The sequence below is a fragment of the Lagenorhynchus albirostris genome, chromosome 3 (genome assembly GCF_949774975.1).
Source record: "Lagenorhynchus albirostris chromosome 3, mLagAlb1.1, whole genome shotgun sequence".
In the NCBI taxonomy this organism is placed as follows: Eukaryota; Metazoa; Chordata; class Mammalia; order Artiodactyla; family Delphinidae; genus Lagenorhynchus; species Lagenorhynchus albirostris.
In genome coordinates this window covers 76,738,083-76,759,841 of record NC_083097.1, presented here as the reverse complement: position 1 = coordinate 76,759,841, position 21,759 = coordinate 76,738,083, and the positions used below count along the sequence as shown (strand labels likewise).

The following is a 21,759-nucleotide window of genomic DNA, read 5'->3' as shown; positions in this document are numbered from 1 at the left end:
TGCAGTAAATAGTTCTGCAATGAACATTGGGGTGCATGTGTCTTTTTGAATTATGGTTTTCTCTGGGTATATACCTAGTAGTGGGATTGCTGAATCATATGGTAATTCTATTTTTAGTTTTTTAAGGAACCTCCATACTGTTCTCCATAGTGGCTGTATCAATTTACATTCCCACCAACAGTGCAAGAGGGTTTCCTTTTCTCCACACCCTCTCCAGCATTTGTTGTTTGTAGATTTTCTGATGATGCCCATTCTAACTGGTGTGAGGTGATACCTCATTGTAGTTTTGATTTGCATTTCTCTAATAATTAGTGATATTGAGCAGCTTTTCATGTGCTTCTTCACCACCTGTATGTCTCCTTTGGAGAAATGTCTATTTAGGTCTTCTGCCCATTTTTGGATTGGGTTGTTTGTTTTTTTAATATTGAGCTGCATGAGCTGTTTATATATTTTGGGGATTAATCCTTTGTCCGTTGATTCGTTTGCAAATATTTTGTCCCATTCTGAGGGTTGTCTTTTCATCTTGTTTATGGTTTCCTTTGCTGTGCAAAAGCTTTTAAGTTTCATTAGGTCCCATTTGTTTATTTTTGTTTTTATTTCCATTACTCTAAGAGGTGGATCAAAAAAGATCTTGCTGTGATTTATGTCAGAGAGTGTTCTGCCTATGTTTTCATCTAAGAGTTTGATAGTGTCTGGTCTTACATTTAGGTCTCTAATCCGTTTTGAGTTTATTTTTGTGTATGGTGTTAGGGAGTGTTCTAATTTCATTCTTTTACATGTAGCTGTCCAGTTTTCCCAGCACCACTTATTGAAGAGACTGTCTTTTCTATATTGTACAGCCTTGGCTCCTTTGTCATAGATTAGTTGACCATAGGTGCATGGGTTTATCTCTGGGCTTTCTATCTTGTTCCATTTATCTATATTTCTGTTTTTGTGCCAGTACCATACTGTCTTGATTACTGTAGCTTTATAGTAAAGTCTGAAGTCACGGAGTCTGATTCCTCCAGCTCCGTTTTTTTCCCTCAAGACTGGCTATTTGGGGTCTTTTGTGTCTCCATACAAATTTTAAGATTTTTTGTTCTAGTTCCATAAAAAATGCCATTAGTAATTTCATAGGGATAGCATTGAATCTGTAGATTGCTTTGGGTACTATAGTCATTTTCACAATATTGATTCTTCTAATCCAAGAACATGGTATATCTCTCCATCTGTTGGTATCATCTTTCATTTCTTTCATCAGTGTTTTATAGATTTCTGCATACAGGTCTTTTGTCTCCCTAGGTAGGTTTATTCCTAGGTATTTTATTCTTTTTGCTGCAATGGTAAATGGGAGTATTTCCTTAATTTCTCTTTCAGATTTTTCATCATTAGTGTATAGGAATGCAAGAGATTTCTGTATATTAATTTTGTATCCTGCAATTTTACCAGATGCACTGATTAGCTCTAGTAGTTTTCTGGTGGCATCTTTAGCATTCTCTACGTATAGTATCATGTCATCTGCAAACAGTGACAGTTTTACTTCTTTTCCAATTTGTATTCCTTTTATGTCTTTCTTCTCTGATTTCCGCGGTTAGGACTTCCATAACTGTGTTGAATAATAGTGGTGAGAGTGGACATCCTTGTTCCTGATCTTAGAGGAAATGCTTTAAGTTTTTCACCACTGAGAATGATGTTTACTGTGGGTTTGTTGTATATGGACTTTATTATGTTGAGGTAGGTTCCCTCTATGCCCACTTTCTGGAGAGTTTTTATCATAAGTGGGTGTTGAATTTTGTCAAAAGCTTTTTCTGCATCTATTGAGATGATCATATGGTTTTTATTCAATTTGTTAATATGGTGTATCACATTGGTTGATATGCGTATATTGAACAATCCTTGCACCCCTGGGATAAATCCCACTTGATCATGGTATATGATCCTTTTAATGTGTTGCTGGATTGTGTTTGCTAATATTTTGTTCAGGATTTTTGCATCTATATTCATCAGTGATATTGGTCTATAATTTTCTTTTCTTGTAGCATCTTTGTCTGGTTTTAGTATCAGGGTGATGGTGGCCTCATAGAATGAGTTTGGGAGTTTTCCTTCCTCTGCAATATTTTGGAAGAGTTTGAGAAGGATGGGTGTTAGCTCTTCTCTAAATGTTTGATAGAATTCACCTGTGAAGCTATCTGGTCCTGGACTTTTGTTTGTTGGAAGATTTTTAATCACAGTTTCAATTTCATTACTTGTGATTGGTCTGTTCATATTTTCTATTTCTACTTGGTTCAGTCTTAGAAGGTTATACCTTTCTAAGAATTTGTCCATTTCTTCCAGGTTGTCCATTTTATTGGCATAGAGTTGCTTGTAGTAGTTTCTTAGGATGCTTTGTATTTCTGTGGTGTCTGTTGTTACTTCTCCTTTTTCATTTCTAATTCTATTGATTTGAGTCCTCTCCCTCTTTTTCTTGATGAGTCTGGCTAATGGTTTATCAATTTTGTTTATCTTCTCCAAGAACCAGCTCTTAGTTTTATTGATCGTTGCTATTGTTTTCTTTGTTTCTATTTCATTTATTTCTGCTCTGATCTTTATGATTTCTTTCCTTCTGCTAACTTTAGGTTTTGTTTGTTCTTCTTTCTCTAGTTCCTTTAGGTGTAAGGTTAGATTGTTTATTTGAGATTTTTGTTTCTTGAGGTAGGCTTGTATAGCTATAAACGTCCCTCTTAGAACTGCTTTTGCCGCATCCTATATGCTTTGGATTGTCATGTTTTCATTGTCATTTGTCTCTAGGTATTTTTTGATTTCCTCTTCGATTTCTTCAGTGATCTCTTGGTTATTTAGTAACATATTGTTCAGCCTCCATGTGTTTGTGTTTTTTATGTTTTTTTTCCCTGTAATTGATTTCTAATCTCATAGCTTTGTGGTCAGAAAAGATGCTTGATATGATTTCAGTTTTCTTAAATTTACTGAGGCTTGATTTGTGACCCAAGATGTGATCTATCCTGGAGAATGTTCTGTGTGCACTCGAGAAGAAAGTGTAATCTGCTGTTTTTGGATGGAATGTCCTATAAATATCAGTTAAATCTATCTTGTCTATTGTGTCATTTAAAGCTTCTGTTTCCTTATTTATTTTCAATTTGGGTGATCTGTCCATTGGTGTAAGTGAGGTGTTAACGTCCCCCACTATTATTGTGTTACTGTCGATTTCCTCTTTGATAGCTGTTAGCAGTTGCCTTATGTATTGAGGTGCTCCTATGTTGGGTGCATATATATTTATAATTGTTATATCTTCTTCTTGGATTGATCCCTTGATCATTATGTAGTGTTGTTCCTTGTCTCTTGTAACATTCTTTATTTTAAAGTCTATTTTATCTGATATGAGTATTGCTACTCCAGCTTTCTTTTGATTTCCATTTGCATGGAATATCTTTTTCCATCCCCTCACTTTCAGTCTGAATGTGTCCCTAGGTCTGAAGTGGTTCTCTTGTAGACAGCATATATATGGGTCTTGGTTTTGTATCCATTCAGCAAACCTGTGTCTTTTCGTTGGAGCATTTAATCCCTTTATGTTTAATTTAGTTATCGATATGTATGTTCCTATTACCAATTTCTTAATTGTTTTGGGTTTTTGTAGGTCCTTTTCTTCTCTTGTGTTTCCCACTTAGAGAAAAGTTCCTTTAGCATTTGTTGTAGAGCTGGTTTGGTGGTGCTGAATTCTCTTAGCTTTTGCTTGTCTGTAAAGCTTTTGATTTCTCCATCGAATCTGAATGAGATCCTTGCTGGGTAGAGTAATCTTGGTTGTGGGGTCTTACCATTCATCACTTTAAGTATATCATGCCACTCCCTTCTGGCTTGTAGAGTTTCTGCTGAGAAATCAGCTGTTAACCTTATGGGAGTTCCCTTGTATGTTATTTGTCATTTTTCCCTTGTTGCTTTTAATAATTTTTCTTTGTCTTTAATTTTTGCCAATTTGATTACTATGTGTCTTGGCGTGTTTCTCCTTGGGTTTATCGTGTATGGGACTCTCTGCACTTCCTGGACTTGGATGGCTATTTCCTTTCCCATGTTAGGGAAGTTTTCGACTATAATCTCTTCAAATATTTTCTCTGATCCTTTCTCTCTCTCTTCTCCTTCTGGGACCCCTATAATGTGAATGTTGTTGCATTTAATGTTGTCCCAGAGGTCTCTTAGGCTGTCTTCATTTCTTTTCATTCTTTTTTCTTTATTCTATTCCACAGCAGTGAATTCCACCATTCTGTCTTCCAGGTCACTTATCCGTTCCTCTGCCTCAGTTATTCTGGTATTGATTCCTTCTAGTGTAGTTTTCATTTCAGTTATTGTATTGTTCATCTCTGTTTGTTTGTTCTTTAATTCCTCTAGGTCTTTGTTAAACATTTCTTGCATCTTCTCGATCTTTGCCTCCATTCTTTTTCTGAGGTCCTGGATCATCTTCACTATCATTATTCTGAATTCTTTTTCTAGAAGGTTGCCTATCTCCACTTCATTTAGTTGTTTTTCTGGGGTTTTATCTTGTTCCTTCATCTGGTACATAGCCCTCTGCCTTTTCATCTTGTCTATCTTTCTGTGAATGTGGTTTTTGTTCCACAGGCTGCAGGATTGTAGTTCTTGCTTCTGCTGTCTGCCCTCTGGTGGATGAGGCTATCTAAGAGGCTTGTGCAAGTTTTCTGATGGGAGGGACTGGTGGTGGGTAGAGCTGACTGTTGCTGTGGTGGGCAGAGCTCAGTAAAACCTTAATCCACTTGACTGCTGATGGGCGGGGCTGGGTTCCCTCCCTGTTGGTTGTTTAGCCTGAGGCAACCCAACACTGGAGCCTACCTGGGCTCTTTGGTGGGGCTAATAACAGACTCTGGGAGGTCTCATGCCAAGGAGTACTTCCCAGAACTTCTGCTGCCAGTGTCCTTGTCCTCACGGTGAGACAGAGCCATCCTCCACCTCGGCAGGAGACCCTCCAACAGTAGCAGGTAGTTCTGGTTCAGTCTCCCCTGGGGTCACTGCTCCTTACCCTAGGTCCCGATGTGCACACTACTTTGTGTGTGCCCTCCAGGAGTGGAGTCTCTCTTTCCCCCAGTCTGTCGAAGTCCTGCAATCAAATCCCACTAGGCTTCAAAGTCTGATTTTCTAGGAATTCCTCCTCCTGTTGCCAGACCCCCAGGTTGGGAAGCCTGACATGGGGCTCAGAACCTTCACTCCAGTGGGTGGACTTCTGTGGTGTAAGTGTTCTCCAGTCTGTGAGTCACCCACCCACCAGTTATGAGATTTGATTTTACTGTGATTGTGCCCCTCCTGCCGTCTCATTGTGGCTTCTCCTTGTCTTTGAATGTGGGGTATCTTTTTTGGTGAGTTCCAGTGTATTCCTATTGATGATTGTCCAGCAGCTAGTTGTGATTCTGGTGTTCTCACAAGCGGAAGTGGGAGCACGTCCTTCTACTCCACCATCTTTGTTCCAATCTCTGCAGGCTTCTTATCGCACTGGCTTCTTTTGTTGTGCAGCATGAGCTCTAGGCACATGGGCTTCATAGTTGTGGCACACAGGCTCAGTAGTTGTGGCTCACGGGCTCTAGAGCACAGGCTCAGTTGTTGTGTCTCACGGGCTTAGTTGCTCTACAGCATATGGGATCTTCCCAGATCAGGGCTCAAACCCATGACCCCTGCATTGGCAGGTGGATTCCTAACCACTGTGCCACCAGAGAGGCCATATATGGTATTTTTTGACTTTTCGAAATATTTTGTGGGGGGGGAATGTTGAACTTATTAATTCCTTAAAAAGCAGGAGATGATTAATGGATGCTATTGGACAGTGGTTATCAGTGAGTGCTCTGTTGGCATTTTCAGTGGTACAGATCTTCATAGTACAGAATTGTTTCCCCCATATGCAGGAAGATCTTATCCTTGTCCCCCATCTGTTAGATGCTAACAGCACTCCTCAATCATTGTGGAAATGAAAGAAGTGCCTCCACATCTCCAAATTATGCTCCCGTGCCAAAGGTTAGGGGGATGGAGATGACTAGATGGTACTAGTTGAGAATGACTTCTATACGATAAGCTTTGGTTTTGTTTATTCGTGGTGATACTTTTGTTCCATCCTGATTAAAGTAATTTTCCTGTATAATAAATAAGCAGTTCTTTCTCCTCCTCTTAGCTATTTTGAGAAGACCAATCAGAATTTTAAAAATCTTGTCATTTTACATGGATATACTCATGTAACGTGAATATATGTTCAGAATATCCAAATTTGCAAATAGCTTGAGAAAAAGAATCATAGATGCTAATATGTTGCTGCAGTAATCAAGAGCAAAAGTAACACCAAATTAGTTATGATTAGATTAGTCTTGGGTTACTGTTTAAAACAGTAAATGAAACTGTTTTGAACATTAGTAGAAGTGGGGAAAAATAGTAGAATATTTTCTTGTTCTTTTCTCCTCTTATGAGGGAAAACCTTTACCTCCTTTTTTTTGCGTTGCTGGATCCAGGGCTAGGCATTTTATCTGATCTATGTTTTTTTCTTTGTTTTTGGTTCTCTGCATGTCATCTTTCAAACTTAACACTGCAGACTGCTCCCTTTCCTGCCCCTTGGCATTCTTTTCTTTGACTTCCTTTCTATGAATAATTCAGTTACCTGTTCTTTATTCATCTTGTTTGGCATTCTCATGTTGGGAACAAAGCAGTGTCCTCGGTGCTTAGGCGGAGTGTGAATAAGTTCAATACATAAGGGGAAAAAATCTAGTTACCAGCATCATAGAATTTTTGATATAAATAACTATATGTAAAATTCTAGCACGTGGTACAGGACAACATGCAGGTACTGTGCATTCAGCATGTGTTAGCTTAATGGGATGTAGTCATTTCAGTAATAATTTAGATTTTTTTTTTTTTGGCTGCATTGGGTCTTCGTTGCGGTGCGCAGGCTTCTCATTTGTGGTGGCTTCTCATTGCAGAGCACAGACTGTAGGTGTGTGGGCTTCAGTAGTTGCCGCATGCTGGCTCAGTAGTTGTGGCTCGTGGGCTCTAGAGTGCAGGCTCAGTAGCTGTGGTGCATGGGCTTAGTTGCTCTGCAGCATGTGGGATCTTCCTGGACCAGGGCTCGAACCCGTGTCCTCTGCATTGGCAGGCGGATTCTGAACCACTGTTCCACCAGGGAAGTCCCTAGATTTTGCATATTAATACATATTAGAGTATATGTTTGTTCTCTTTTGAACCAAGGCACAAATTAGAATTTCTTCTTTTTTTGTTAGTATTGGAATTTATATTTTACTATTTGCTTTTTTTAGTTACAACTTACGGTGTGGTTTATTTATATTGATGGAAATGACTATAACTAATTGATATTCTTCCATATTTGGATGCCTCCATCTATTAACCCTTATCGTAAAAAGAGTTACTATGGATGCTTTAAGTTTACTCCAGAGCTGCCCATGAAAATTCATGACTTTGTAGCTGTTTGTCAAAATAAAATTCTAAACAGCTTGTTGTCTCCTCCCCCAAAATAATAGAAAGACGTAGTGGTAGGTATGTGATATTTTATAATGTTACAGCTATTTATATTATATTTTAATGAACTTTGTTTAACAAAATTTTCAGAGTTCCTATGTTTTGTTACAGTACAACATTCATAATTATTATTAGAAGTACTGTTAAGTTTATAAAGAGCTCAGGTTTTCTTCATTTTAATTAATAAGGATTCCTAAACATTATTGACTTTTACCTCCCTAAGCTTAAATCAGATTTCACGGCTGAAGAAGGAAAAGAAAAAAGCTGGATGTTTACATACAAAATTTAAATTCTCCTTCAATTATAAATGTGCTCACTTGGAATATGGTGGATATAGACAGTTTTTATAATTATTATATATTGCTCTTGTTTCAAATACCACAGAACAATAAGACAAAAGCTTTTTGCGAATGATAAAAATCAGAACTTAGGTTAAGGATTTTTCTTTATTATTCATACCTTTTAGGATTTTATTGGAACTAAAGATTTTAGCGAAATTATTCTAATTATTTACCTAGAACTGTGACCCAAAGAGACTGTGCTGTATATTTGTTTCTAAACGTAGATAAAATGACCAGAAAGGAAATTTGGCTATTGATGCTCTGCAAAGGCCATTGGTACTTTTAACTGCTTCAGAAATTCAGGGAAATGGGACTTCCCTGGTGGTCCAGTGGTAAAGAATCCGTTCTGCAATGCAGGTGACATGGGTTTGATCCCTGGTTGGGGAACTAAGATCCCACATGCCATGGAGCAACTAAGCCACGCACCACAGCTACTGAGCCTGCGTGCCGCAAACTACAGAGCCCACACGCCATAACTAAAGACCTGACACAGCCAAAAAAAAAAAGAAATTCAGGGAAATTACTGTTCCTAGAAACCATGGAACTTAGTTTTATAGTTATTCTAAGCCGGACTGTAGTTTGGTGAATCTATAAGTAAATTGTTTTTTCTACCAACTGTTAAGTATGTTTTAATAGTTACAGACTATTGTACTCATGGCTAATAGGCAATTAAAAATATATTTACAGCTCTATCTTAAAAGAACCAACCACGGAAAGCCTTCAAGCCCTGTGTGCTCTAGGATTGGCAATGCAGGATGCAACACTGTCCAAAGCTGCACTTAATGAGTTACTGAAGCACTGCAAACAGAAAGACAATGATTATCAGAGGTGCCTTCTTACTTCAGCGATCTATGCACTGCAAGGTCGCACTGTGGCAGTGCAGAGACAAGCATCTAAAGCTGTTCACAGGTAAATTCTGTACTTGTGAACTTGGGGTCTAGTTATACTTGATGAAGTTGTCTTTGATGTTTGGACCTTATTAAGACTATATAATGAGGTAAGCATATATATTTGGAAACCAAGTTGTGGTTTTATGAAACTGTACATAGGATCAGGTAACTGACTCCGCGTTATTTCACCTCTAACAATTTAAATAAAAAATTCAGTTGGTAAAGAGAGAACAGAAAATCTTTCAGATTAAGCCCCAAATCTCATTTTTTTTTAAGAACATGAAAAGTTTATTCACAAATGAAGGAATAAAAATGGTTAATATACAAGAAAATATCTGAAACTTCATTAATAATACAATAAATGCAAATTTTAAGATATAATTTTTGACAAATTGACAAAGATTTTTAAGCTTTTTTAAAAAATTAGAAATACTGAGTAAAGGCAGTTTATACATGGAGGACTCATACGGGACCTGTAACTGGCCACAAAACATTTTCCCCAAATTCTCCTGAACCAAATCTTGTTTTAATCTGAAAGCCCTTACAAATTCTCAGGTTTGTGATATTGTCAGTTTGTTATCTGATACCGTCCAGTTTGATGGTTTTAGGAATTTTTTGGCCACTCAAACATTCATTAATATTCAAAATTTGGAAAATAGAAACCTGTTATCACTAGCAACAGCAGTTATTTATTAGATTTATTTTTAGCAGTAAAGTGTTACATCTGTAGTTTATTTTCCTTCCACAGTTCTCATCTCTGTGTTTTCTTTGAACACAATGTATTAAAATTTCCTTAACCTTTCCTAATTGGATCTCATGGCTCTGTAATCATCACATTGCTGATTTTTCTTTCTTATTTTAATAAAAACTGTAGGTGTATATAGGAGATATAAAGTATGTTTCTAAAAATTCAGTCACTTTTAACCACATGTAGAGAATTAATTTGAACTTGTTTTAGATGTCTAAAAGATTTTTAACTTAGATACTAAATAAAATGTTGATTTGGGGGGGTACTTTTTGTGATTAAAGTAACTACCATCGCTAAGCCCTCTGCTTTTGATGATCATTATAGTAACCCAGCTGATCCTGCTCTTTGGTCTTTGTTGTCCCGAGTAGTTGCTCAGTATACTCAACGAAATGCAAAGGTGAGTAATGTTCTAAATTCTAGCAAAAGACAAAATAACTTACGATGTGGTATATAATATAATTTTAAAGTATCAATATTAACATTATCATTCTGGAAAATAATTAACTAATAGAGCAAGGGAGTTCTGTTATTTAGTGCAGTTTTTCATTAGTCATTCAACAAGTAGTACACGGAGTTTCTTCCATGTACTGTTGTATTGCTCTGGGTGTTATGGAAGATACAAAGAAGGAGGTGGACTTTTTTGAACATGTATAGATTGTTATGTTATTCTTATAATTCACTTTCTTTTCCAGGTAAAATGTCCAATTGAATTTTTTTACATTAAGGATTTCAGATCGACTTTATGAAAACTATCGTGCTGCGTATATTTTCCTTACATTTAGTACTGAGTTGAATATTGAGGTGGTGGTGGTGAGGTTCATGATGCTCTGAACTTTAGTTACTTATTTTACTGGGGACTGTGGACATTTTAAAAATACTTAATTTTCATGGAGTAAAACTATGTTAGTTTATCTTAAAATAAGTTTTGTGGTCTCTCTTTTTTTTCTTTCAGTCTTCATTTCACAATCTTGTATACTGTTATAAAATTGTATATTTGTTTGTTACTACTGTAAAGTCATGTAACTTTTGGACCTTTAATGAATATTTTAAAAGAGCAGAGTTGAACTGATCATAGGAGAAAAGATTTTCTTTTATAAAAATATTAAACTGCTTTTTTAAAGTTGGTACTTAAGGAGTTTAAAAGTTACAAATGTGATAAAGCTGAACCTTTCAAATGACTTAATGTAAAGATTTTATCAGTCTTAATTTTTACTTTTTTGTGAAAGTTTATGCATTTATATAAGTAATAATTTGTTTACTATTATAGGGAGGTGCGGTAGCAGGAAATGTGGCTTATATTCTGGACTCAAATCATGGAAAGGTTAGTTTGCCCCAATTCAAAGGAAATGTTAAATAATATTATTATTATTTAACATTGGAAATGTTAAATAATATTATTTACTGTTAAATAATATTGTTAAATAATATTATTGATGAATAATTTTTCTTCTTAGGCTTAGGGGTCACACAATATCCAATATAGTACTACTTTTAGTCACTTTGAAAGTCAGGGAGCTATAAAGAGAATTGATTAACACCCTTCCTTTCTCTTTGTAGAAGGCACTACTATACACTGCAGTAAATCAGTTGGCTGTGGGAAGCAGTTCAGCAGATGGTGAGAAAAATACTGCACTAAAAGCCATTCAGAAGGCAGCTCTCCTTTCTCCAGGTGAATATAATGTGATCCATTTCATTATTTAGGATTCCGTCCATCTTGCATTTGTGTTAAAGAAGCAAAGTTTGTATTTTTATGAAGTAAGGGAATTTTAAAATATTTTAAGATCTTGCATATTATTTGATTACTGCTTTCAGCTACTGATATTTAAGAGATAATCAGTTATTGAAGCAGGCTCAAATAAATATCTATATAAAGATACTTCATTAAACATTATCGAAACTCTGCATTATATATTTTCAAAAAGTGGTTTTATTTCTGTTTTCCATCAGTCTGGTTTAATGAGGTTTATTTATAGCTACTAAGTTATTTAATAAACATGTTTAGTTATTTTTATGTGTAGTTAACTTCTTGAAGAGTGGAGATATGTCTTCTATGGTAACTGTTAGAACTGCCAAGGTGCTGGCCTCACATGAACTAATTTCTTAGTTCTAACCAGAGTCGTATGTATGCCATTGGTCACAAAAGGCACTGAGGAACTGCATGTAACCTGCATCAGCATGCTTCCATTACCACGGCTGGAGAAGTGCTATAGAGGATTGGAATGTCTAACAAAGTAGGGTTATGGGATGTATTTTTACATAACATTATTTTTAACATGAAATATAGCTTTAAACAGTATATTCCCCCAGAGCACTTCAAATATTTGCTGGATCAGAATGCTATTGCTTTTGGCCAGGGACTGTGGGGAAACATACAAAGAACAGGTTCAGTACTGTCTTCACAATAAATGATAAGGATCCTAACTAAACTTCAGAGATTATTTTATAAAACAAGTAAACAGACCAATGTCCTGTTGTTTATTCTTTCTTTCATTTTTGAACTAGAACAAAAAGAAATCCTAAACATTTGGTTTTATCTATGTTCTATGTTAGGTAAGTTTCTGATTTTTAAAGGTGTTCCCAAACAAGTATTAGATATAGAATTACTCTCAAGAATTCTTACTGTGGATCTAGAATGATAGATGTTAGCCTCTGATTGTGTACATGGCATACACTTTAGAAAGGTGAGATTGCCCAGCTAAGATCTTCTCTAATCATTTTTTCTGATTTTCCCATATTATCTGGAGAAATTCATAAAACAAGGAAGCAGAGTCATATAGGAAGCTTAAAACAAGGACTGACTGATGAAGCTGAGTGCTTATTTGAGACTTGTTTGGAGTCCAGTGAAAGTGAATGTAATTGTAGTTATGTGTAGTAGCTGTACATCTAACCTTTGTAGATCTTTAGTTAGACAAAGTACAATTTTAATAGATGGTACTCCAAGGAATCTTTTCAGAAATTTAAATATAATCCCAGGAATTTAGAATTGAATGGAAAGAAATCCAATGTCTGTTAGATTAGTACTTCTGTGATATTAAAAGGTATTTTTAGCAAACCATATTAATTTTTTTTTAGGTTTCTAGTATATATATAGTATAAATTATATATATATGTATATACATATATATGTATAAATTATATATATATGTGTATACACATATATATGTATAATATTTATATTATCACTTTGTTTCATAGGGAATTTGAGTTGCTGGTTATCTGTAGAAGAGTTCATGAAGACAGCAATTCTTTTGAATTGTGACAAAAGAAATTGCTGCCAGCTAATGTCCATCCCCGTCCCAAAATCTAAACTATAGAATACCCTAAGATCCTTAAATGAGTTGTTCACTTGATCTTACAAACACAAAAATTGAGTCCACTTCAACTGGAATTATAGGATTTTAGACCTGAGGGCACCTGAGCCATCATCTGATTTAGATGCCTTATTTTGTAGAAGTATGTGTTCCAAAGGAAGAGTGGCTGCACAGTTAATTAGTGGCATTGTTAGACCTAAAATCCAGATCTAAGATTCAGTCATCTGCCTTTCATTATATAGTATTCAGATCTCACCATAAATTGTAGGAAATGGTCCCTATTTTCTTATTCTGGATTTGATTATGTCTTATGATATTTAAAATAATGTAGGCATTATCTGGGCAGAAATTATTTTATAATATCAAGGTATGTATTTAATTTTTTATAAACATTTTTGGTCTACATAAGATTTCTAATGATTCTTGTACAATTAGCAGTAATACTGACTGTCTATAAATGAAATACATGTATTTCAGCCATTTGATAGGAGATATATATTGAATGGGGCAGTTAGGTAAGAAAAAAATTAAAAACTAGAGCTAAGAAGTATGTTTAAATAACTGTATTGTTAACTGGAACCCCTTGTAGGATTTAAAAATTATCCATTTGTTTTTTTAAGGGTAATAGGACTGAAAATATTAACCATGTAAATATTAACCTGCAAAATACGATTTGTGAAACAAAAGACCAAGCAAATTAAAAAGCCTTAGTTCCAAATCCCAATCCAGCTTTCTCTTTTCACAATTAACTTTCTTGAAAAGAGGAGTCTATACTCATAATCTCTTTTATTACCTTCTCAACCCACTGCTGTTGGGCTTTCCCTCTTCCCCTGAAGCTATATCAAGGTGTGAAGGAAGGAAGGAAAGATCAAATGGATGAAGGGATACATCAGTGTAATCATAATTGCTTCCTCGGAATGATAAAGTGCCTTTTATGCTTGGCTGTTAGAACATAGGTAAAATGGAGTTGTCTTGAGCTTTTCCTTTGTCTCAGACTTTTCTTAAGAGCTGAGAAATTGTGTTGTCTTCCTTTTCCTATGACTGAGCCTTTAATATAGGGACAGTGATGAACACAAGTGTCTCTGTGAGACTTGCCCTTGGTATTCAGTGAAAGTAAATATAATTGACCTTTCCACAACAGCGTAGTACTCTAGGCAACTCACGTAACCAGCCATGGAAGAAGAGTTAAATAGGATATTTTTTATCCTCTGATGTGTTTGGAAAAAATGGCAAATCTGTTTTTTTTGTTTTTTTTTTTTTGCGGTACATGGGCCTCTCACTGTTGTGGCCTCTCCCGTTGCGGAGCACAGGCTCCGGACGCGCAGGCTCAGCGGCCATGGCTCACGGGCCCAGCCGCTCTGCCGCATGTGGGATCTTCCCGGACCGGGGACGAACCCGTGTCCCCTGCATCGGCAGGCGGACTCTCAACCACTGCGCCACCAGGGAAGCCCCAAAATGGCAAATCTTAAAGGATGAATATAGTAATGTGCCTTATGAACTAGTTTTTCTTTAAGAAAATGGAATTTTTCTGGAGATACTATTTTATTTCATTTGTTGGTATTTGTAAACTCTTACTTTCATTTTTGGTAGTTTTTCAGCAACATGTTGGTATTGACAGCCTCCTAACTGTATTTCCTGTGTTTAGGTGATCCTGCTGTCTGGGCTGGGCTAATGGCAGCTTGTCATGCTGATGATAAACTGGCCCTAGTGAAGAACACTCAGCCAAAGAGGATGGATTTACACTTGGCACTGTTATCTGCTGTTTCTGCTTCAAGTAAGTTTAAAGAAGCATTTCACATGATATATTCAAGATAAAGAATTCAGAAGGATATTGCCAAAAGGTAGTAGGCAGAATTAGCCCTACATGAAAGGCTATTATATTCTCATCTAACAAAACTTACAAACAAGGCTTAAGGAGTTTACCTGCATACAGAACAAAGCTCAAGAACATTACAGGAATACAGAAATATCCAGCATTCAGCAAGGTAAAATTCACAATGTCTGGTATCCAGTTAAAGCTTAATAGGCATGCAAATAAGCAGGAAAATACCACCCATAATGAGAAGAATCAATCAATAGAAACAGATCCACAAGTGACACACGATAGAAATCTCTTTAACATGTAATTTACTGTTTAACACACATATGACAATAGCATAGAAGCCAGGAGGGGAAAATGGAAGTATTTTGTTGTAAAGTTTTTATACTGTAAGTGAAGTGGTATAATATCACAGTCATCCGTAAGGATTTGTGGGGGATTTGTTTCATGACCCTCCTCAGATACCAAAATCTACCGATGCACAACTCCCTTACATAAAATGATGTAGTAATAGTTGACTCTGCATATCCATGTGTTCCACATCCATAGATACAGAGGGTCAACTGTACTTAAAGGCAGACTGTGACACGTTAAAGATGAATACTCTAAACCTTAAAGTAGACAGTAAAGAAAAAATGGAATTATATACTACAAAAAGGAGGAAAAGGGAACGTAGAATAAAGAGAAAACAACACAATAGAGTTAAACCCAACCATATCAATAATCAAGTTAAGTATAATGGTCTAAATACCCCAGTTAAAAGGCACAGATTGACAGACTGGATAAAAAAGCAAGAGCTAACTGTATACTGCTTAAAAGAAACATAAACAAAATATAAATCTATATTTAAAGACCAAAATAACCTCACAGTACTATATATAAGATAGAAGAACAGCAAGGACCTACTTTATAGCACAGGGAACTACATTCAGTATCTTGTAATAACTTATAATGGAAAAGAATCTAAAAAAGGATCTATATGTATATATTTATATATATGTATAACTGAATCACTTTGCTGTACATCTGAAACATTGTAAATCAGTTACACATCAATTTTAAAAAGATGCAAATAAAAAGACAAAAATGACCTAAAAAGTAAAAGAATGGAAAAAGATATACCATGCCAACACTAATCAAAAGAAAGCTGGAGTGACCATGTTAATTTCCTACAAATTAAGATTTCAGAGCAAAGAATGTTTCCAGTGATAAGGAGGGTCATTTCACATTGGAATCAATTCATCAAGAGGACAATTTAGGCACCCAGTAGCAAAGCTTTAAAACACATAAAATCTGTGTTGTATTTCCCAATAAAATCGGTAGAAAAAATGAAAAATTATGGAAAAATACATGAAACAAACTTATAGAACTGAAAGGAGAGATAAATTCATAATTATAGAGATTCAACACTCTTCTTTTGATAATTGATAGAACAATTGGACAGAAAATTAGTAAAGATATAATTAAAAACTTGAAAAACACTATCAACTAACTTGACCTAGTTAGAACTTAGAGAACAGTTCTCCTAACAACAACAGAATGCATATTTTTGTCAAGTGTACACAGACTGTTTACCCATATATATCATATTGTGAGCCATAAAACAGGTCTAAGTAAATTTAAAAGGATTCAAATCATACAAAGTATGTTACCTTAATACAATGGAATTAATTTAAAAATCAATAACCAAAAAATCTGGAAAATTCTCAAATATTTGAAAACTTAATAACATACTTCTAAATAATCCAGGTCAAAGAATATGGCAGAAGGGAAATTAGAAAATATTTTGAACTTCATGAAAATGAAAAAACAACATACAAAATTCCATAATACTCCTAAAACACTGCTTATATGAAAATATTAGCATTATATATCCACATTAGAAAATAAGAAGGGCCTCACATTGATGATCTCAGCTGTGCCTTGAGAAATTAGAAAAAGGAAGGGGAAATTAAATCCAAAGTAAGCAGAAGAAAAGAAAATAGAGTAGAGATCAATGAAATAGAAAACAGAAAATCAACAAAAGCAAAATCTAGTTCTTTGAGAAGATCAATGAAATTGATAAACCTAGCCAGGCAACAGGAAAAAAACAGAGAGTACCATTGTCAGGATTGAAAGAAGGTACAACACTATAGCTATTAAAAGGCTCATAAGAGAATCTTAAGAAGAACTTTATGCCGTTAAATTTGGCGATGTAGGTACAATGGATAAATTCCTTAAAAGATACAGAGCTCACTTAAGAAGAAATAAACTGAATAGCTTTATATCTATTAAAGACACGGAATTTATAGTTAAAAATCTTCTTATAAAGAAAACTCCAGGACCAGATGGATTCTACCAAACATTTAAGTAAGAAATAATACGAGTTCTATACAAACTCTTCCAGAAAATTGAAAAGGTGGTAACACTTCCTGACTTCTTCTGTGAGATCAGCATTATGCAGATACCAAAACCAGACAAAGACATTACAAGAAAACTACAGAACTACAGATGTAGAAATTTATAACAAAACTTTAGCAATTCAAATCCAGTAACACATAAAAAAGATAGTAATACTTAATGATCAAGTGAGGTTTATTCTAGGAATGCAAGGTTGCTTTAATATTTGAAAATGAATGTAATTTACCACGTTAGCGTCTATGAAAGGTGCCAGAGTTTATATTTTATGATTCCATTTATATGAAATTTTAGGTAATGCAAACTGATCTATTGTGAGTGAAAATGATTAGTGATTGGGGACAGAGGAAAGGAGGAGAGGTGGGTTGGAGACAGAAGTGATTACAAAGTAGTAGGAGGAAACTTTTCATGATGATGGGTGTGTGTATTATCTTGATAGTAGTGATGGTTCACAGATATATTCTTATGTCAAAAGTCATCAGATTTACAGCTTGAATATGTGGATATGTGCAGTTTATCATAAGTCAATTATATTGCAATAAATCTTTACTTTTTTTCAATGAAGTATTTTCAGTTTTACTGAAGATAGTGATGTTTTTTAATGTAAGTCACAAGTATATAAAGTCTTAAGTTATTCAGCTGTAAATGTTCCTGCTATGAAACTTTGCAGAAACCTGTCTCATGTTGAGATAGTCTATGGTATTCCAGTGGTATGTGTAAAAGTTGTATATGCATGGTAATTTAATTTTAATACTTCTTAACAACTGATTACTTCTCTGAGAACACATTATAAATTGCAGAAAAAAGTAACATTGACTTTTTTTTTAATAAAGACAAAGAATTCTTTGAAAATTACAACCAATCTCTTGAAAAGTGGTCTCTCTCCCAAGCTGTCACTGGTCTAATAGACACAAGAAGAATAGCTGAAGCTGAAGCCCTCTGCACAAAGGTATTGTTATGGAATTGAGATTCATGGATTCTTATCCTACTTGGAAAATAACTTCAAAAATAGAATGCACATTATTTAAAGAGCATTTGGTGGTGGTGGTGGTGGTGGTGGTGGTGGTGGTGATGATGATGATAATAATACCCAATATTAACTGAGTACTTACTGTAAGCTAGTTAATACATTTAGTACTTTGTATTTGACCTTCACAACAATCCTATGACATAGGTATTTATTATTATCCCCATTTTTACAAGTGAGAAAACTAAGGCTTAAAGAGGGTAAGTAATTTGCACAGGAGTTCACAGGTAGAAATTGATGGAGTTGCTGTTTGAGCTCACATTTTTCTGACTCTTAAGACTCAAGGTTTTAATCTTTTTTTTTTTTTTGGCACCATTATGGAAGCAGTATTTTCCTTTGATTTCTAGTTACTCTCTTCAGAATGCTATGTTTTCCAGTATCCCTACATTTTTCCAAAGTTCTGAACAATGTAGAATGACCGTGGGGATTGTTAAGTGGGTGACGGGAACTATTGAGTAGTCAGTTTTTACCTACCTGGATTGTAGACTGTGTGAATAAATTCTTACACCTTGCCTAACCCATAGTAGGGTCTCAGTAAATATTTATTGAATGAACAAATCAGTTTGATAAACCAACTCAAAAATAATTTAATGAATAAGGGGAGTTTTAAACATCATTTTTTCCTGAAAACATGTTTTTATAAATGCTTACCAGGGAGAAGGTGGTGTCTTTCTAGAAATGTTTTTTGAAAGATCAATATAAATTTTGCAGAGAGAGAAGAATGGATCTTTGAAGATCCCTTTGGTCCTTGAATTCTCTGAAAATCAGAATAATACATTTTCTCTTTTATCTAAGAAATTCCATCTAGGTTCAGGACAGTTTAGTATAATACAGTGAATGTTTAGTAAGCATAAATTGACAGTTGCTTCGTGCTCCCTCTGACAGAATAAAGGATACTTTTACGAACCTTTACTTGTCATTTTAATGTCCCAGTCTCTTACTTAGAAGAAAGCAGTCACATTTCAGAAATAAGGACATTTAGGACTATGACCTAATAATAGAAAATAAAGAATTATGTCATTGAGAGACAAGCAATAAAGAAAGAAATGTTTAAAACAATAGTGGAAGGACTTGTTTAGAGAATCTCCTTAACTTCTTCTTGTATGTGTATATTGTATGTATATATGTATATACATATAGAATATATACATGCACATATACACATATACAACATACACATATTGTGTATGTGTGTATATATATATATATACACACACACACACACACACACACATACAATACATTTATATGTGTGTGTATGTGTTTTAAGGTATAAATAAATGGCCTGGGTAAATGGGTCATTTCTCTTACTCCCAGTGTGTAAGAAGTCTGTGCCTGGAGGAAGGACAATGAGTATCTTTGTTAAGAGGTTGAGAGAGGAAAAAATTTATAACTCTTTCCCTCTTAAAAAAAGTTAAGTTTGGGCTTCCCTGGTGGCACAGTGGTTGAGAGTCTGCCTGCCAATGCAGGGGACACAGGTTTGAGCCCTGGTCTGGGAAGATCCCACATACCGTGGAGCAACTAGGTCCGTGAGCCACAACTACTGAGCCTGCGCCTCTGGAGCTTGTGTTCCGCAACAAGAGAGGCCGCGACAGTGAGAGGCCCGTGCATCACAATGAAGAGTGGCCCCCGCTTGCCGCAACTAGAGAAAGCCCTCGCACAGAAACGAAGACCCAACACAGCCAAAAATAAATAAATTAATTAATTAAAAAAAAAAGTTAAGTTTCTTCCAATAAGGATTAGTTTTAGCTTTCACTGTTAATTTTATGTTTTCTTAGTTCAGCTGTTTATATGTAGTACCTAAATTTTTCAAGATATCACTTAAGAATAAACCAAGTCAAAGGGACATACTAAATCTAAGATTAACAACTTATAGCTACAGTAATAGCATTACTGATTTTAGAGCTTATTTAAGTGTAGAGTTTGGTATTCCCAAGATGTTCAGTGTTCTGTTGACTTTTGCTGTTGTTTACTTTTTAATAAGAAAAGGTTAAAGTCAGGGTTTTTTTTCCAATATGGAGAATAGCTTATTTGCCTTTTACATTTAACACTTAAGAACCTGTTTGATGTATTTCTGTTTGGGGTTTGATTTTTAGAATTTAAAAAGTAACCCTGATCAGCCAGCTGTTATCTTACTTTTGAGACAAGTTCAATGTAAACCACTCCTAGAGTCACAAAAACCTCTCCCAGATGCTGTACTTGAAGAGCTGCAAAAAACAGTCATGTCCAACTCAACCTCTGTTCCAGCTTGGCAGGTAAATAAATTCTCTCTTTTCTTATGTGAGTCCTGAATTAAAATGCTCTGTGATATTAAATGAGGTCAGGGGTATGCTACATTTTTGTCTTGCCTTTAGATTCACTGTATATCTCTCATTTTCAGGATTTAAAGGGTATTGTGGTTAGAGAAACTAAAGAAGTTGAATATTCATTTAGGATCTGCTGCTGCACGGCTTCGAAGCTTTTAACATTGTTGATTGTAAATTTTCTCCATTTAAAATAGTGTTGAAAATACTGTCTTTTACATAGGATTGGTGTAAGAGAGCTAAGTGTTACAAACATTTTATAATAAAGTTACCATAGTGGTGTTTAACTCTGTCTTTAGAGGGGATGTGTGTAGTTTTTCCTTAGCTACTTTACAGGTAACCTATATCCAAGATTTTAATGGGTTTTTAGTGCCTTTAGAAATAGTTCTTTTCAGGACTGATGCCTCAATCAATAGACTGTCTGCCCTTTTAGCTGGCTCTGCTTACCACAAGGACAAATACATAATGATCACTGTGTACTTTATTCTAATTGATAGTAAAATACAAAAAGCATATAATTACTTTACTCAATTTGTTATAGTTCTTTCTGTACCACAAGATAGTATCAAGGGACTTTTTGATATAGGTTTTACAGAAGCTTATTTTACTACAGTTCTTCATTTTGATCTTTTGTTATGTCAACAGTTTTGATGTCCTGCTTAAAAAGATTATCTAATGGTGTAAAATAGTTGGATTATGCAAATTAAGCCACTTTGTTTACTCTAATCCTTGAAGAAATATGGTGCTTTTTTCCCTCTCAGAGTAAATTTGCCATATGAGAGTTAAGATACTTTAATTCTAAGGTCAACTGGATATTGATGATCTCATGTTCTTTATCAAGGGGAAAAACACCTTGTCAAACTAAAAGGGAAAATTAAAGGATAAATTATACAGTAGGTAAAGTCTTAGAGATAGTATATGTGTTTTCTTTTATACTGTGATATAATTCACAAAGAAAAGAGTGTAAAAATCTTATACTCATTATATGTATGTACCTTTTTAACCACGACCTATATCAAGATATAGAACATTTTCTGCAGCCTAGCTGCCTTCCCCATGCTCTCCCTTTGTGATCGCCCCCTACGTCCAAAAGAAAAGGGGAACACTATTCTGTCTTCTATCACTTCTATCTAATTTTGCCTGTTTTTGAACTTGATATAAATGGAGTATCACTTTTGCCTGTTTTTGAACTTGATATAAATGGAGTATCACTTTGTTGGTTTCACTCAACATCACGTCAGTGAAGTTCATTTAGTTGTTTCATTTAGTTGAAATTCATGAAGCCATAGTTTTTTTTCATTTATTTTTATGAATATACTGTAAAATATCCCTTTTACTGTTTGGATTACAGTTGACCCTTGAACATAATGGGTTTGAACTGCATGACTGCACGGGTCAACTAATAAATGGATATTTTTCAATAGTCCATGGTTGGTTC

General features: G+C 35.0%; 1 protein-coding gene across 1 annotated transcript in view; it reads left to right on the top strand.

The window, feature by feature from the left end:
- SKIC3 (SKI3 subunit of superkiller complex) overlaps window positions 1-21,759 on the top strand; it is a 242,511-nt gene that overhangs the window by 209,139 nt on the left and 11,613 nt on the right. The window contains exons 34-40 of the mRNA XM_060143291.1: window positions 8,514-8,735; window positions 9,789-9,861; window positions 10,732-10,785; window positions 11,022-11,133; window positions 14,421-14,549; window positions 17,825-17,940; window positions 20,115-20,273. Of these exons, the coding sequence (XP_059999274.1) occupies window positions 8,514-8,735; window positions 9,789-9,861; window positions 10,732-10,785; window positions 11,022-11,133; window positions 14,421-14,549; window positions 17,825-17,940; window positions 20,115-20,273 (865 nt within the window). The remainder of the gene's footprint in view (window positions 1-8,513; window positions 8,736-9,788; window positions 9,862-10,731; window positions 10,786-11,021; window positions 11,134-14,420; window positions 14,550-17,824; window positions 17,941-20,114; window positions 20,274-21,759) is intronic.